Source organism: Giraffa tippelskirchi, chromosome 5 (assembly GCF_054371585.1).
Source record: "Giraffa tippelskirchi isolate mGirTip1 chromosome 5, T2T-mGirTip1v1.2.pri, whole genome shotgun sequence".
In the NCBI taxonomy this organism is placed as follows: Eukaryota; Metazoa; Chordata; class Mammalia; order Artiodactyla; family Giraffidae; genus Giraffa; species Giraffa tippelskirchi.
Window position 1 is genome coordinate 168,569,503 of NC_137279.1, and position 17,595 is coordinate 168,587,097.

At 36.0% G+C, this 17,595-nt stretch overlaps 1 protein-coding gene across 7 annotated transcripts in view; it reads right to left on the reverse strand.

The window, feature by feature from the left end:
- ZFYVE9 (zinc finger FYVE-type containing 9) overlaps window positions 1–17,595 on the reverse strand; it is a 168,263-nt gene that overhangs the window by 77,703 nt on the left and 72,965 nt on the right. For all 7 annotated transcript variants that reach the window (XM_081485364.1, XM_081485362.1, XM_081485360.1 and 4 more), the window contains one exon: window positions 14,293–16,388. In XM_081485364.1, the coding sequence (XP_081341490.1) occupies window positions 14,293–16,388 (2,096 nt within the window). The remainder of the gene's footprint in view (window positions 1–14,292; window positions 16,389–17,595) is intronic.

Consider the following 17,595-nt stretch of genomic DNA (forward strand, 5'->3'; position numbering starts at 1 on the left):
GTGGCTCAGCCTTGGGCCCTTTTTCTTCCCTCTGTCTACTCTTCCCTAGGTGAGCTCATGCATCCCCATGGCTTCTCACTGAATTCCCTACATAACCTGCAAAGCCCAATGATCTATTCCCTGAGTCCCTCTCTAAGCTCTTTTTATGCAATTTCTTTTACTTGTTGTACTTTAACCACACTGTATTCCTTTCAGTTTCTTGAAGAGGTGCTTTCCTACCTCAGAGACTGTGTCTAGGATGCTCACTCTTCCTAATGTATTCTGCTCCTTGTTCTGATGACTGATTCCTCAAATTTCATATATCACCTAAAATGCTACTTTTCAGAGGACTACCCAGACCTTCCTCCCCCTGTCCCTTTTATACAGTATCCCTCCTTGTTAATTTTCTAAATAGGCCTTATCACAATTTGCAATTCTGTTTGTTTGCTTTTGGTTATTCCCACTAATCTTTACATGGGAATAGGGATCACAATGTCATTAGTATAAACCAGCACCCAGTACAGTGACAGACACTTGGTGTTTACTGAATAAAGTAATTGTCTGGGATTCATTTATTCATTAACAAACATTCACTGAGCGCTTTGTAGGTAGCAGGTACTGCACCAAATGCTGGGGATACAAAAAGAAACATAATCACAAGATCCTTACAGACCAATGGGGGAGAAGGACAAAGATAATACTTTGTATGATAAGCACTATGACATGGGTGAGGCTGATTTTTAGCTCTCACAGTCTTTTCAATGGAAAACATTTCCTAGTTTCATTAGAACCCAAGATGAAATCAGCGTGCTTGATCCTGTTTTACCATGACAGAATGGTTAAACTCATAATGTCAGTGAAAAGATAGGAAAGGCAGGTTTTCAGGCAGAGTATGAGGGAAACTAACTTTGTATGCAATATTCTATTTAAAGCATCTATTTCTTACTATCTATTGTTTCTCATTAACACATAAGCAAATAGAAAATGGGATTTCCCTGATGGCTCAGTGGTAAAGGATCTGCCTGCCAATGAAGGGACACAGGTTTGATCCCTGGTCCAGAAGATCCCACGTGCTGGTCACGTGCAGAGCAACTAAACCCGTGTGCCACAACTACTAAGTCTGTGCTCTAGTGCCCAGAAGCTATAACTACTGAGCCCACATGCCACAACTACTGAAGTCCACGTGCCTAGAGCCAATGCTCTGCAATAAGAGAAGCCACCGCAAGGAGAAGCCCATGTATCGCAACTAAAGAGTAGCCCCCACTCACTACAACTAGGAAGAAGCTCTCATAGCAACAAAGACTTAGCAGAGCAAAAAATAAATAAATAAAATTATTTTTAAAAAGAAAACAAACAACCCAATTAAAAGATAGGCAAAAGATTTAAACAGACACTTTACCAAAGAAGATACACAGATGGGAAATAGGTGTTAAGAAAAGATGTTCAGTATCATGTCATTAGAGTTGCAAATTAAAACAAAAATGAGATACTACACCTATTAAAATGTCTAAAATTTGGGATTTCCCTGCGTATCTGGCAGTTAGGACTCCAAGCTCTCATTGCCAAGGGCCCAGATTCAATACCTGGTTGGGGAACTAACATCCCACAAGCCACACACCGTGGCCAAATAAATTAATTAACTAAAATGTCTAAAAATCCCAAACTGATAAGACCAAATGCTGGTGAGGATGTGGAGCAACAAGACTTTTCATTCACTGCTGATGAGAATGCAAAAATGGTACAGCCACTTTGGAAAACGATTTGGCAGTTTTTTATGAGGAGAAGAGCTTCTCTGGCGGCTCAGATGGTAAGGAATCTGCCTGCAATGTTGGAAACCTGGGTTTGATTTCTGGGTCAGAAAGATCCCCTGGAAAAGGGAATGGTTACCCACTCCAGTATTCTTGCCTGAAGAATTCCATGGACAGAGGAGCCTGGTGGGCTACAGTCCATGAGGTCGCAAAGAGTTGAACACGACTGAGCTACTAACACTTATGAAGAGAAACTTATATCCTCCAGTAATCATGCGCCTATGTATTCATACAAATGAAAAACTTACATCTAGTCAAAACGTGCACACAAATATTTATAACATCTTTACTTATAATTGCCAAAGACTAGATCAACCAAAATGTCTTTCAATAGCTGAATGAATAAACAAATTTGTGGTGTACCCATACAACAGACCACTACACAGCAATAAAAAGAAATGGGTTATCATGTCACAAAAAGACATGGAGCTTCCTTGACTCTGTTCTTTGCAATGACCAAAAAAGTAAAAATAAACAAGTGGGACTACATTAAGCTTGAAAGCTTCTACGCAGTAAAGGAAACCATCGACAAAATGAAAAGACAATATGGAAAATGAGAAAATATTTTCAAGTCATGTATCTGATAAGAGGTTAATATTGCAAATGTACGAAGAACTCATATAGCTCAACAGGAGGAAAATACACAATCCAATTAAAAATGGGTAAAAGACATGAACAGACATTTCTCTAAAGAAGACATAAGAATGGCCAACATGTATGTGAAAAGATGCTCCCTAATTATCAGGGAAATAAAAATCAAACCACAATGAGATATCAACTCATACCTGTCAGAATGGTTATTATCAAAAACACAACAAATAACAAATGTTGGGAAGGATGTGAAGAGAACACTGTTCACCGTTAGTGGGAATGAAAATTGGTGCAGCCACTACAGAAAACAGTATAGAGGATGCTCAAAAAATAAAAAATACAACTATCATATGACCCAGCAGTTCCACATTTAGGTATTTATCCAAAGAAAACAACATCAATAACTCAAACAGATACCCGCACCACCATGTTCACTGCAACATTTTTGTAATAGTCAATATATGGAAACAACCTAGGTGTCCATCAATAGATAAATGAATAAATAAATTCTGGTATGTATTTTTGTATGTATATGTGTATACACACACACACAATGGACTATTACTCAGCATAAAAAAGAATAAAATCTTTACATTTGCAACAACATGGATGCAACTTGAGGGAATTATGCTAGTGAAATAAGTCAGAGATAGACAAACACAGGATGAGCTTACTTATATGTGGAATCTAAAAACTATCAAAACAAAACAGCAAATAATGAGCTCATTGAATCAGAGAATAGATTGGTGGTAGTTGCCAAGGTGGCAATATATGTGAAAGAGATGAAGGTGCTCAAAAGACACAAATTTGAACTTATAAACTACCTAAATCATAGGGTGTAGTGCCTGTCATCCTATCTATTATTAATAATACTATATTGCAAATTTGAAAGTTGCTATGAGTGTAATCTTAAAAGTTCTCATCATAAGAAAATTTTGTAACTATGTATGGTACAGATGTTAACTGGACTTCTTATGGTGGTCATTTCACAATACATACAAATACCTAATCATTATGTTGTATACCTGAAAGTAATACATTCTTATATGTCGATTATACTCAATTTTTTAAAAAGTTAGGGAAGAATCTTAAATGTATATTTCCAAGTCAAAGATGCCAGTTTGAAAGCCAATATAATATATGATACCAACAATTGATAAAAGACATTCTGGAAAAGCAAAAACTATAGGGCCAGTAAAAAGATCAGTAGTTGCCAGGGTTCAGATAAAGTAAGGGAGGAATACATAAGTGGGGCACAAGGGACTTTTGGCGTGGTGTAACTATTCTATATGATAATAATAAGGTAGATAACATGCACTTATCAAACCAATAGAACTGTAAAATTGAAGGAGCAAACTCTAACAAAAACTGTAGCATGTATTTCTTTTATATGATCATTGTTTATAAAATAATGTATCAATATTGTTTCATTAATTGCAACAAATGTAGTACTCTAGTACAAGATGTCAATAATGAAGTCCACTTGAGGGGAAGTGTGCTTTCTGCTCAATTTTTCTGCTATAAAAAAGGAAAAGTCTATTCAATAAGCAAGCATCAGTCTTAAAGAATGCATTAGACTATTTGAACTTAACAAATATCGACATCCCATCCATAAAAGCAGAAACACATTATTTTCAAGTGTATATGGAAGGTTCTCCAAGACAGATTATATTCTAGGTCACAAAACAAGTCTCAACAAATGTAAGACGGAAATTACTTCAAGTATTTTTCCAGTCATAATGGTATGAAACTAGAAATCAGCTACAGAAACAAAAATGGGAAAAACATAAACATGTGGAGACTAAACAGCATGTTACTAAAAAACCAATGAACCAATGAAGAAATCACAGAGAAAATCAGAAAATACCCCAGACAAATGAAGTGGAAACACAACATTCCCAAATCTTTGAGATGCAGCAACAGCAGTTCTAGGAGGCAAGTTTATGGTGATATAGGCCTACCTCAAGAAATAAGAAAAACCTCAAACAAACTAAACTACAATCTAAACCAATTAGAAAAAGAAAAACAAATAAATCCCAAAGTATCCTGCACTAAAGGTGGATTCTTTACCACTGAGCCACCAGGGAAGCCCACGACAATAACTAACATCTCCTAAAATCAGGAACAAGATAAATGATGCCCACTCTTAATCACTTCTATTTAACATAGTATTGGAAGTCCTAGCCACACCATTTAGATAAGAAAAAGAAATAAGATGCAACCAAATTGAAAAGGAAGAAGTAAAACTGTCATTATTAGTAGATGACATGACTGTACATAATGAAAAACCCTAAAGTCTCCACTGAAAAGCTATTAGAATAAATGAGCTTAGTAAAGTTGTAGGATATGAGACTAATGTACAGAAATCTGTTGCTTTTCTATAAACTAATAATGAACTACCAGAGAGAAAAAGCAATAAAACAATCTTGTTTAAAATGGCATCAAAAACAATAAATACCTAGGATTAACTTACCAAGGAGGTAAAAGACTCTAAAAACCATGAAACACTAATGAAGGAAATTGAAGATGATATTGAAGAAATGAATTGAAGAAATTGAAGAAATGAATCAGAAGAAGTAATCTTGATAAATACTGTACTATCCAAAGCAATCTACAGATTTAATGCCATCCCTATCAAAATAACCATGACATTTTTCACCAAATTAGAACAATCCTAAAACTTATATAGAACCACAAAACACTATGACTTGCCAAAACAATCTTAAGAAAAATGAACAAAGCTGGGGCTAGCACATTCCCTGACTTCAGACTATACTACAAAGCTACAGTCATAAAAATAGCATTGTACTACACTTCTACATTTAAAATGGATACCCAACAAGGACCTATTGTATAGCACATGGAACTCTGCTCAATGTTATGTGGCATCCTGGATGGAAGGGAAGTTTGGGGGAGAATGGATACATGTATATGTATGGCTGAACCCCTTTGCTGTTCACCTGAAACTATTACAACATTGTTAACTGGCTATACTCCAATACAAAATTAAAGTTTTTAAAAAAACAGCATAGTACTGCCACAAAAAAAGACACACAGATCAACACAGAATAGAGAGCTCAGAAATAAACTCATACACTTACATCAATTAACCTACGACAAAGGAAGCAAGAATATACAAAGGAGAAAAGACAGTCTCTTCAATAAGTAGTGCTGGATAACTGGACAGCTACATTTATTTTACAAAAAAAAATTAGAATATTTTTTCACACCACTTACAAAAATAAACTTAAAATGGATTAAAGACCTAAATGTTAGACTGGAAAGTATAAGACTTCAAGGAAACTTAGGGAACACTTTTTAACTCAAACTGTATCAATATTTTTTTGGATTTGTCTTCTAAGCCAAAGGAAAAAAAATCAAAAATATATAAATGGCATCTAATTAAACCTAAAAGCTTTTGTACAGCAAAGAAAACCATCAACAAAGCAAAGAAACAACCTACAGAATGGGAGAAAACATTTGAAAATTATATGATCAGTAAGGGATTAATATTCAAAATATATAAAGAGCCCAAACAATTCAGTATCAAAAAAACAAACAACCAAATTTAAAAATGGGCAGAACACATGAACATGCTTCTAAAGAAGACACACAGATGGCCAAGAGCCACATGAAAAGATGCTCAACATCACTAATCATCAGGAAAATGCAAGGCAAAACCATAATGTGATATCACCTTCACACCTTTCAGAATGGCTATCATCAAGAAGTCTACAAATAACAATGTCAGCAAGGACATGGAAGGGAACCCTCATAAACTACTGGTGGGAATGCAAATTGGTATAGCCACTGTGGAAAACAGTATGGAGATCTCTCAAAAAATTAAGCACAGAACTAACGTATTAATCAGCTATCCCACTTCTGGTTATTCAGCCAAAGAATATGAAAACAGTAACTGAAAAATATATGGACTCCTATGTTCATCATGGCATTATTGACAAGAGCCAAGATATGGAAACAACCTAAATGTTCATCAACAGAAGAATGGAAAAAGAATATGTAGCGCACATGTGCATGCACGGATGGGCACGCACATGCGCGCGCACGCGCACACACATGCACACACACGCACGCACACGCGCACACACGCGCGCGCACACACACACACACACACACACACTAGAATATCACTCAGCCACTAAAAAGAATGAAATTCTGCCATTACCCAACAACATGGATGGACCTAGAGAGTATGCTTAGGGAAAAGAGTTAGAGAAAGACAAAACTCTATATATGAAATCTAAAATATAAAACAAATGAGTATGACAAAACAGACTCACAGACAAGGAGAACAAACTAGTGGTTAGCACTGAGGAGAGGGAAGGGGAGGGGCAAGATAAGAATAGAGGATTGAGAGGTAGCAATACAAACCACTATGCATAAAATAAATAAGCTACAAGGATGCATTATACAGTACAGAGAAACACAGTCATTATTTTATAATAATTTTAAATAGAATATAGGGAATTCCCCAGCAGTCCAGTGGTTAGGACTCGACACTTTCACTGTCAAGGGTATGGTTTCAATCCATGTTTGAGGAACTAAGATCCCACAAGTTGTATGGTGCAGTCAGAAAACAAAAAAAGTATAATCTATTAAAATACTGAATGACTATGTTGTACATTTGAAACTAATGTAATATTGTAAACCAACTATACTTTAACTTAAGAAACAGGCTATTAATTTCTTAAAGTGGGTATATCCAGGGAGCTGAATTAGAGACTCGGGATTTGTAAAAGTAAGTAGAAGATTGCCATCTTTAAACATATAAATATTACTTTGTTTAAAACAAAAATAGTACCAGGCCTCTTCTTCTCAACTAAAAATGTGTTTTATTTTCAATTTCAAATTTGAAAAATTATTTTAATTATTTAAAATATTTTTCACTTAAACTAAAAATATGCTATAAAGACAAAAATATCAAAATATTATTATGTAGTTCTTTTATATACCTTTATAGACAAAATTACTACTGTGGAATAGTAATTCAAATTATAAGTATGGCATTAAATACTAACTGTAGTTTACCATTTTATATATAAACATATAAATTATATAAACATATTGGTTATATAAAAATAAATTTATGTAAAACATAAACTTTTATAATTACATTTAGAAATGTTCATTATACATGAAATCACTTTCATAAATTTATATAAAACATAACATTTTGTAATTACATTTAGAAATGTTCTGTATACATTAAATACCTATAATCCCCAGTGTGTAGAGGGAGGTACCTTTCTAGAACTATATTAAAAATAATCTAGATCAGTTTTCAATATGCCATTTTGACATTATACATGTCATCAACCTATCTGCTTTAAACTATATGCAATGATCATTCACGTGTAAAAGGATTAGTACTATTGGAAATGAATAAAAAAGAACAGTAATTGAAAAATACAATCCCTAGCCCATTAAGTGGTACTATAATAAGCAGCATTTCAATCAAACTAAGATGACTTCCAGAAAACACTTTCAGCACAGCACATTACAAAATGTTTAATGGCATATTTTTCCCACAAAGTGACCTTGGCTAATCAAGTATGTTTAATAATAACTTTACAGAGATAAATCAGTGCTAGCACAAACCTTATCATTTCCTTTTCTTTCTTTTTTAAACACAGAAGTTCACACAAGATTTCAGAGCTGCAAGGAAATAAAATCTATGTAATCCCTTCCTTTGGAGAAGGCAATGGCACCCCACTCCAGTACTCTTGCCTGGGAAATCCATGGATGGAGGAGCCTGGTAGGCTGCAGCCCATGGGGTCGCGAAGAGTCGGACACGACTGAGCGACTTCACTTTCACTTTTCACTTTCATGCACTGGAGGAGGAAATGGCAACCCACTCCAGTATTCTTGCCTGGAGAATCCCAGGGACGGAGGAGCCTGGTGGGCTGCCGTCTATGGGGTCGCACGGAGTCGGACACGACTGACGCGACTTAGCAATAGCAGCAGCAGCAATCCCTTCCTTTTACAGCAGAGGAAACAGAAGCCCAGAGCTGTTTCATACCCATTCCAGTGTTCCTTACAAACTACCTCTCCTACAGTTCTCTTCTGTGGTCTGTCTTTTCAAATCACCATCTACCCAAACATAGTAAAAATCCATCAATTTTGAGTTATACTGTTAAAGTCAATTAATGTGGAAAAAGTAGTGAGTAAACTGGAGTGGTATATCTCTCCTCATTCTATGACCTGGCACCCACATTGTTCTTTTCTTAATTTGTAGTCCAAGACCAAATAGTGAAGTAAAACCTAAAATTCTGCTATCTTTGCTATACTCTCCCATCCACTGATAGCACCAATCCCTTAACATTTTTGTCTTCCTTTCAAATTCCCAATCCTTTACCACCATCCAAAACTAATGTTCACCCAAAGACAATCACTTATATTTCTAGTAAGCAATCCAAATACAGATAAATTTTGCTACTATGTCCAATGTGGTAAAAAGAGCAAGGGGCTTTGGAATTGAATAAATTTGTGTTAAAATCCATGCACTCTCGCTTATAAACTCTCCTTTCTGAGGCGCTTTTCTCCCCTTTAACTGTATCTCAGAGAACTGTGTTTAGTTTAGACCAGATAAGCCTATCATATAGTGAAAGTGAAGTCACTCAGTCGTGTCCGACTCTTTGTGACCCCATGGACTGTAGCCTGCACCAGGTTTCTCCATCCATGGGATTTTCCAGGCAACCCACTGGAGTGGGTTGCCATTTCCTTCTCCAGGAGTTCTTCCTGACCCAGGGATCGAACCCAGGTCTTCTACATTGCACGCAGACACTTTACCCTCATATAGTAGAAGTGTTAAAAAAAAAAATGCTATTCTCATCTTGCACACTGTCCTAAACAAATACACAGTATCTACACTGTGAGTATCAGTTCAAGAACTTTTAAAGGCTATTTTCATGTCTATTTCAGTAGATAGAACAGTCATTAACCAGCTAGCATCTCGTAAATAACAACCAGCCACATCACTGATGGTAATGGATAAAGTGTGACAAAACCTTGTGAATGACCAAATAAAAGATAAAAAACTTTTTTTTTCTTTTAGAAATTCTTTTCCACTTTCAAAAAACTCTTTCCTGTACTCTTAAACTCAATAGCTTCCTTTAGCCCTTTCAAGTCAAATAATCAAATAAAAAGGGGTCAAAATATTTATGGCAAATGGAACATGACAGAGGATGAATAACCATGATCTACTAGATTCAGTGTTTTCCATAAGAAATAAATATAGGTCTATATTAACAATGATCATTTGAACTTAGAGGGTACTTTCCAGGGAAGGAATTCTCTGTACTCCTTTTTTTTTTTGGTCTCGCTGCACAGCTCGCAGGATCTTAGTTTCCCAACCAGGGACTGAACCTAGGGCCACAGCAGTGAAAGCCCCAAGTCCTAACCACTGGGCCAGCAGGAAACTCTCTTCTGTATTCTTTCTATTCTGTAATTTATCACTTATCATACAGGAGAAATAGAGATTATGCTGCTATATGGAACAATTATATGAATTAATACTGTGTGAAATCATAAAACAAAACCCATTTGCTAAGCATTTTAGAGCATGACATAGTTTTCCAATTAACAATGAAGACAAGAATGGAATCCAGGTGTTTTAATGTCCACTGTAACAATATAGAAATAAACTGCAATATTTTAATACCTTCCTAAATTCAATATAATTATTTTATATTCTTCTTAATGACAATATACCAAGATAAATGTAACAATATCTGTAATACTACTCATCAAGAGCTGAATATATGCCCTAAGCTTTGCTGAATAATTTCCCACAATTTTCTATTAACTCCTATATTCAAGTGCATTTTTATCACAGCCCATTCTTCTGTAAAATGATTTCCCTTTTCCTATTGCTAATTCTCCACCTGTGCTCTGCTGTGATCCCATTCTCTTCACATACATTAGAATTTTGATCCATAAATTATATCCACTTTCTTATCTCCTTCTCCAAATAGTCATTTTATCTTTTAGCAGGGGGCAAAATGTGGGGGGTATGCTCACCAGGCAGCATGCAGGATTAGAACGAGGGATCTTAGTTCCTCCACCAGGGACAGAACCCAAGACCCCTGCAGCAGAAACACAGAGGTGTCTTAACCACCAGAGAAGGCCCAAATGGTTGCTATTTATATTACAATTTTCCTGACTCCTCCTTCCATTCTTGGAAAAATTAAGCTCCCATTTCTTACTGCTCCTAAAGCATTTTGTTCATACTGCTATTGTAAATGAGGAGACATGCTAGGAGAAGCAGTTATGACGGAAGGAAAGAGTCCTAGCTTTTCTTCCAAAGGTGGCTCTGCCATTTTCAAGCTGTGTGACCTTGGATATATTCCTTGACCTCTCTGAGCCTTTAATTCTTGATCTGTCAAGTAGGAAAAAATTAACCATCCATTCTACAAGATGGTGATAGGGATTAAATGAGAATGAATATAAACACACATAACTGGCTCTTAAAATACTGTATTATAAATTGTATGGGATGGTCCATTTTTCTACTCAGATCAGCAGTTCACTATTTTTTTTTTTTTTTTTTAGGATTTTTGCAAAACTACAGGAAATCCAGATACTCCTCACTCACTAAAATCAATCCTTCTGATTATAAACTCTAAGAGGTCATACATTCTATCTCCAAATCTCCAGCACTTAGCCCAGAAACTTTCATACAGCAGGTGCTTAATATATGCTTGTTACAGTAAGGAGAACTTATTGCCTATAGATATTAAGTTAAAAAAGTATTGGAAATTACTGGATAGTAGATATATTAGAATGGTACAAATTAATTTCTTTTTTCAACAGTAAACACTATTTTACAAAATCACACTGCTTAGGATATTTTTCCAGCTATCTTCCAAGTATCACTTGATTATTTTACTGTCTAGAAAAACTATACCCACACTTATAAGCTCCTTTCTTCTGAGACGCTCAAGGATTTTTACTGACATTATCTCAACAATCCTCAGAATATCCTTGAGGAAAATGGAGATGGAAAGAAAAAAAAATGGAATATGAATCCATAATCCATATGAATGATAAATTTATAAATTCTACAAATTCCACTCAGCAAAAATTCCATGTAATTTTTCAGCTTATGTGCATTTTTATGCCACCATTTTCTTTCTGAATTCACTTAATTACCTATTTAGCCATTACATCTGAATATGCTGGCCTGAAACAAAAGCATTTTTATTATTTGCTTAAGAAAGCAAAATTTCTAGATGTCCATCAGCAGACGAATGGATAAGGAAGCTGTGGTACATATACACAATGGAATATTACTCAGCCATTAAAAAAAATACATTTGAATCGGTTCTACTGAGATGGATGAAACTGGAGCCCATTATACAGAGTGAAGTAAGCCAGAAAGAAAAACAACAATACAGTATACTAATGCATATATATGGAATTTGAAAGATGGTAATGATAACCCTATATGCAAGACAGAATAAGAGACACAGATGCATAGAACAATTTTATGGACTCTGAGGGAGAAGGTGAGGGTGGGACGTTCTGGGAGAATAGCATTGAAACATGTATATTATCATATGTGAAACAGAACACCATTCCATGTTCGATGCATGAGACAAGGGCTCAGGGCCGGGGCAATGGGATGACCCAGAGGGATGGGATGGGGAGGGAGGTGGGTGGGGGGGTCCAGGAAGGGGAACACATGTAAACCCATGGCTGATTCATGTCAATGTATGGCAAAAACTATTACAATATTGTAAAGTAATTAGCCCCCAACTAAAATAAATAAATTTATAAAAAAAAAAAAAAAAAGAAAGCAAAATTTTCACAAAGTGTTACACACAGTAAGCAAAACATGAACAAAAACAAAAAAAATGATGCCTCTAATCCCCTAACAGAAAAGTAACCGTTCAGGCTACTGACCACAGGATTACTTCAGATTGCAAAGTATTTAGGAAATAGACACATTATTTTCTTCAAATTTTAATAATCAGAGACTAACAGACCAGTCACAGTTTTAACAACTTTCTGCTCCCCATTATTTGGTTCGTTTGTTCTATGACTTTATAGTAGCCCTTGTTGAATGTCCACCCAAGAACCATTCTTCCCCTTTTCCTTTGCCATTGTACTAGACATTCTGGAACTTTCTGTACACATATTTTTGTCTTTTCCCCCCATATAACTATGACTCAAAAAAGAGTTGAAGGCTATGGATCCTTGTGACGTTATAAGGACAAATGATATTCCTTAGTTCTCTCAAAATTCTGTTAGCTAGTAACACATCAATATACTAGGTTTTTTTAAGCGAGAACTATAAATAAGGAGGAAATAGGATTTTGTATTTTTTTAATATTCTTTTCATTATCTGAGCTTTCTGGAGCTAATGCTACCATATTTGTTCAGCCCCAGGGGATGAATCATGATTGATCTTTGCCAATCCTGGCAATCCCGTTCCCTGTTGTCAGTCATTGGTCTAAATTGGACGTGTGGTCTAGAAGTGGCCAATAAATTGAAAGAAGTTGCTGGGGGTTCTTTCCTCCCTGATAAGAGGCCGGCAAGAGAAACAGGCTCTTTTGCCACTGACCAGTCTCTCTGTACTTAGGAAGTCGTCAGGTTGGACTTGATGCTTAAAGCTGGGCCACATTATACTGAGACCATGAAGGGAAGACCAAGAGAACTTCAGTAACCCTGACTCTACACCCAGACACAGCAAAGTCTCTATTTTCAGGCTTCTTTTTATGTGAAATAAATGTTATTTTTGTTTGAGTCACTGAGAGCCAGATAGTCTGTCCCTTGAAATTGATGGCAATCTAATTAATTCAGACAAACCAGTAAATCAGGCAGGAAGAGAAATAGAGGTCATTTACTGAGCACTTACTATTACATGTAATTTCATTTAATCTTCAGAGCAGCCCAATCAAAGTTATCTTTTGGTTTCTTTTCTTATGACAAACTTGGCACATGGCACTAGTGGTAAAGAACCTGCCTGCCAATACAGGAGATGTAAGAGACATGGGTTTGATTCCTGGGTTGGGAAGATCCCCTGGAGAAGGAAATGGCAACGCACTCCAGTATTCTTGCCTGGAGAATCCCATGGATACAGGAGACTGGCAGGCTACAGTCCACAGGGTCAGAAAGAGTCAGACACAACTGAAGCAACTTAGCATGCACACAAAGCTTAATAAAGTTATATAGTTAATAGTAATAAAGCTGAAGTTCAAATCCAGACCTGACACCAAACCTTACACTCCTTTAAAAAATACAAAATCCCATTCCTCCTTGTTTGTGGTTCTTGCTTAAAAAAACACTAGTATATTGATGTGTCACTAGCTAACAGAATTTTGGGAGAACTAAGGAATATCAATTATCCTTATTACGTTGTCACAAGGATCAATAGCTTTCAAGTCTTTTGAGTCAAAGTTATATGGGGGGAAAAGACAAAAATATGTGTACAGTAAGTTCCAGAATGGCTAGTACAATGGCAAAAATTCTATAGTAAAAACTGAGATAGATTCTAAGCATAATATTCAATTTACTCAAGAATTAAAAAAATGAAAATGTCAATTATAAACATTTCTTAAATTTCTTAAAATCTTATTCAAAAAGATAACTTCCTTGTTTCAAGCTATTCCATTAAGCACATATCAATATAGAAACTAAAGTTACCACTTCTTCAGTTCTCATCTCTTCATGAAAATTGATTCGGCTTAAATCTTCACAACAACAAGAAAATTATATAAACACTAAGAATCAGCGAGGCCATTTTTCATTTGGAAATTTACTAGAACTGTATATTCAAAAGCTATTTGTAATCTCATCTCAGCCTTAAGCATGCATCCTTATATTACCTTTATTAATTTTTAATTGAGCACTGTAAAATGCACATGCCAGATTCCTGACACACACAACTTACCTTCCCACATGCTCTGCAATGATGCCTCCTTTTGGTGAATGTAAACCTGGCTTCACATTTCATGCAGTTTGGAGCCTGAGAATCTGGTACCCACACTGGAGCCACTTCACCCAGAGTGGTAAATGGCTTTCTAGCAGAAATTCCAAACTGACCAGCTCTGAGATCATTATCTGGGCTTTCTGGAGCTAATGCAAGGCACGGTCTACTGGATATCCCAGATTCATAACTTTCTAAATGGTCCCCATTTGTATCAGCAATAGAGATGTTTCCCAAAGAGGCATTGCATACATTGGTTGCTGAGTTTTCCCCTAATTTTGCTTTCCCAAGAACATCATTTTTGTTTTTAGTGGTATTTCCACTGTTTGCAGGAAGGTCATTTTGTAAATGGTCTGATAATGGCTTTGGAATTTGAAGTTTAAGATTAGAAGGTTGCTTGGGTCTTGCACCACCAAAAGGAACACTGATAGATTGCAGGTTTGCTACTATCTTGGGTGAAGATTGCCCAAGCACTGATGGAACTTGGCTACAGAAATTGTGTAAATAGTTTTTCTTCATTAGGTCACCAGTGCTGTTTAAAAGTAGTCCACTCCCTTCTGTGGCTTCATTTCCTCTCTGTTCATAAATATTTGAGTAGCATTCTGACTTGCTCTCCTCTATTTCCTTTTCTTCTGTTACTGAATCTTCTTTGGAGGGTAAAGTCTTTGGAACAAAACAAACAACTGGGCTCTGCATTCCATAGGAATCACAACAATTAGATAATGAATTTGCTGCTGGTGTATCCATAACAGTGGAGAAATCATATCCTTCACTTTCATTCATGCAAGTTCCTTTTAAATCTAGACCTGCTCCTGCCATTCTATCACACTCTCCACTATCATCACAGGTGTCTTCCGGCTGATTCATCTGCAGGAACTTCTCATTTTCTTTTTTTACTTGGCTGTCATCCATCTTGTTTGGTTTAGTCAATTTCCAGTTAGTCATCTCCTGAGATTCAGAGAAATGCTCTGTCATATTAAGAAGTTCTTTAGTGCTAAGAATTTCTTCATGTTTACAACCTTCCTTGTCATCAGCTCTAACCTCACTGGGCACAAGACAATCTGAAACCTGTTCAGAGTTATCATCCCTGCCAGACCCATTAGGCATGTCAGTTTTGAGAAGTAAAGGTAAAGCAGACTGGGTGGATTCTTCAGTTGTCCTCTCCTCTGCTGGCTCTTTTTTCATCAAAATCTCCTCATTCAAGTGAGAAAAGGAGTTTGGACTCCCCAGGTCTGTCCTAGGAGAGCTGGTTTTGCCAGTGAGAACCTCATCTGGGGTAGAGTCCTCTTGCTTTACAGCAGGACCTTCCTCTGTTCGCTGGGATGAGATTACTGAATCTAGTGTTAAGCTTGTAATCACAGACATGGAGGGGTCTCTATCTATATTTTCATCATCCTGTAACTGTGAAGGGGAACAAACACTGGCTAGATTATCAGAATTAGTACATATATACTTATCAGAATCCCCCTCTGCATTTGGTCTATTCAATGGATCCATTTGTTTCTCTGAGTTCATATCTTTTTCAGTGGACCCATTTATACTAAAACTAAACTGATCAGTTTGTCTATTTTCATTATCCAGTGAACAGCTAAAAGCATTCTTGAAGGACTGACTATTATAATTATTACAATCCTGCAAATCGCTTTGTAATGTCCTTTTATCACAGTTATGCATGACAGCTACAACAAGAACGTTCTTCTCATCTGGCAGACAAGCTAGGTTTCCACATTTCTTCTCTCCCACTTCGACAGTACTGCACTGATCATCTCTATTACAGTTCCTCTTAACTAACTGGTCTTCTGTAACTGCATTTTCATCAATCCACATTGTGTTGATCTCTGGATTCAGACTACAGTCTTGTCCATTAGCACAGTGGTCCTCTCCCTCTGTGTTAGGAGGAGCTGAATGAGCCAGAGAGAAGACTTTCAGTTGTGGCTGTGACTCAGAAACTGTAGGTTCATTCACACTGGTCAATGCAGAGTTAAATGACAGCTGATGAGAAGGGGGATCTAGAATCTTATTCCACTTTGTATCCAATAAAATAGGAGAAACAGTTTCATCTGAAAAAATAAATAATTACAGTAAGTTTGTTGGTAACACTAATAAGGCTAGGACTAAGTTATTGAAATACACTTGCAAATATTCTCTGAAAGTAAAATCTACCTAGGATATGTGAAAACAGAATATTTCTAGGATATGAAGTTTCTGATTTTTAGCTAAGGATAACAGAAAACATTTAAGACAGTTCCCCGAATTATATATCACCAAATGGTAATATCTCAGAAGATTTCAAACAACGAAAGAATTCTACCTCAATCTAGTTAACGTAATTAAAGCGATTGGCAGGCTGTCCTATGAGCTGGGCAAGGGAGTGCAGTAATCGTGTAGGCCTTGGATTGGCTAAGCACAGCATGGGGTAGGGGCTAATCTAAAGTGAAAAACAAATCAGAACAGTGATGAGGATATAGTAATTGAGTGGAAAGGAAACAAAGGAATTTTCTGTGGAGACAGAAAGTTCTATAATCTACATCATGACTAAGATGTGGGTTATACAGATATATCTCTTGGTCAAAACTGTACATTTAAGATCTATACATTTAATGTATAAATTTTAGCTTTAAAAATCTGTAAAAAAAAAAAATAACAATGAAGCAGGGAGTGAGGAATAAATGAAGACATATAAATGAAAAATGGCAGCATGTCAATCACTACTGAAGTTGTGTAATGAGTATATAGGAATTTATTATACTATTCTATTTACTTTTGTATATATTTGAAATTTGTCTGCAACAAGTTTAAAAGTTTCCTACAGTATGTGAAACTCTGCTTACAACCATGTTACAACACATTATTTCTTAGGTTCATAATTATACTGAGGAAATTTGGCAGAAATTATGCATTTGCCATATAAATCAATGTTTTTATACTCTATCAATAATCAAAATTTCATTTAATGTTTATTTTTTAATAGATCACAACTATGATAGCTACTTTCCCAAGTTACAGTGCTATGTGTACATCTAATTAGAGAAGTAAGAAACAAAGCACTTTGCAATTATTGCCTTTCCTGCTTTCTTCCTAGAGTAAATCTGATAATCACAGCCCTGAAATTACATAGATACGATTTGCTCTCAGGGAAGCCCCTTCCTCTCAGTAGCAACATTAACCTTTAAGGCTTCCTTAGCACTTTGTTCATATCTCTATCAAAGCATTTATTACACTGAAATGCAATGATTTACCTGAAATTTTCAGGCAGAAACCATTTCT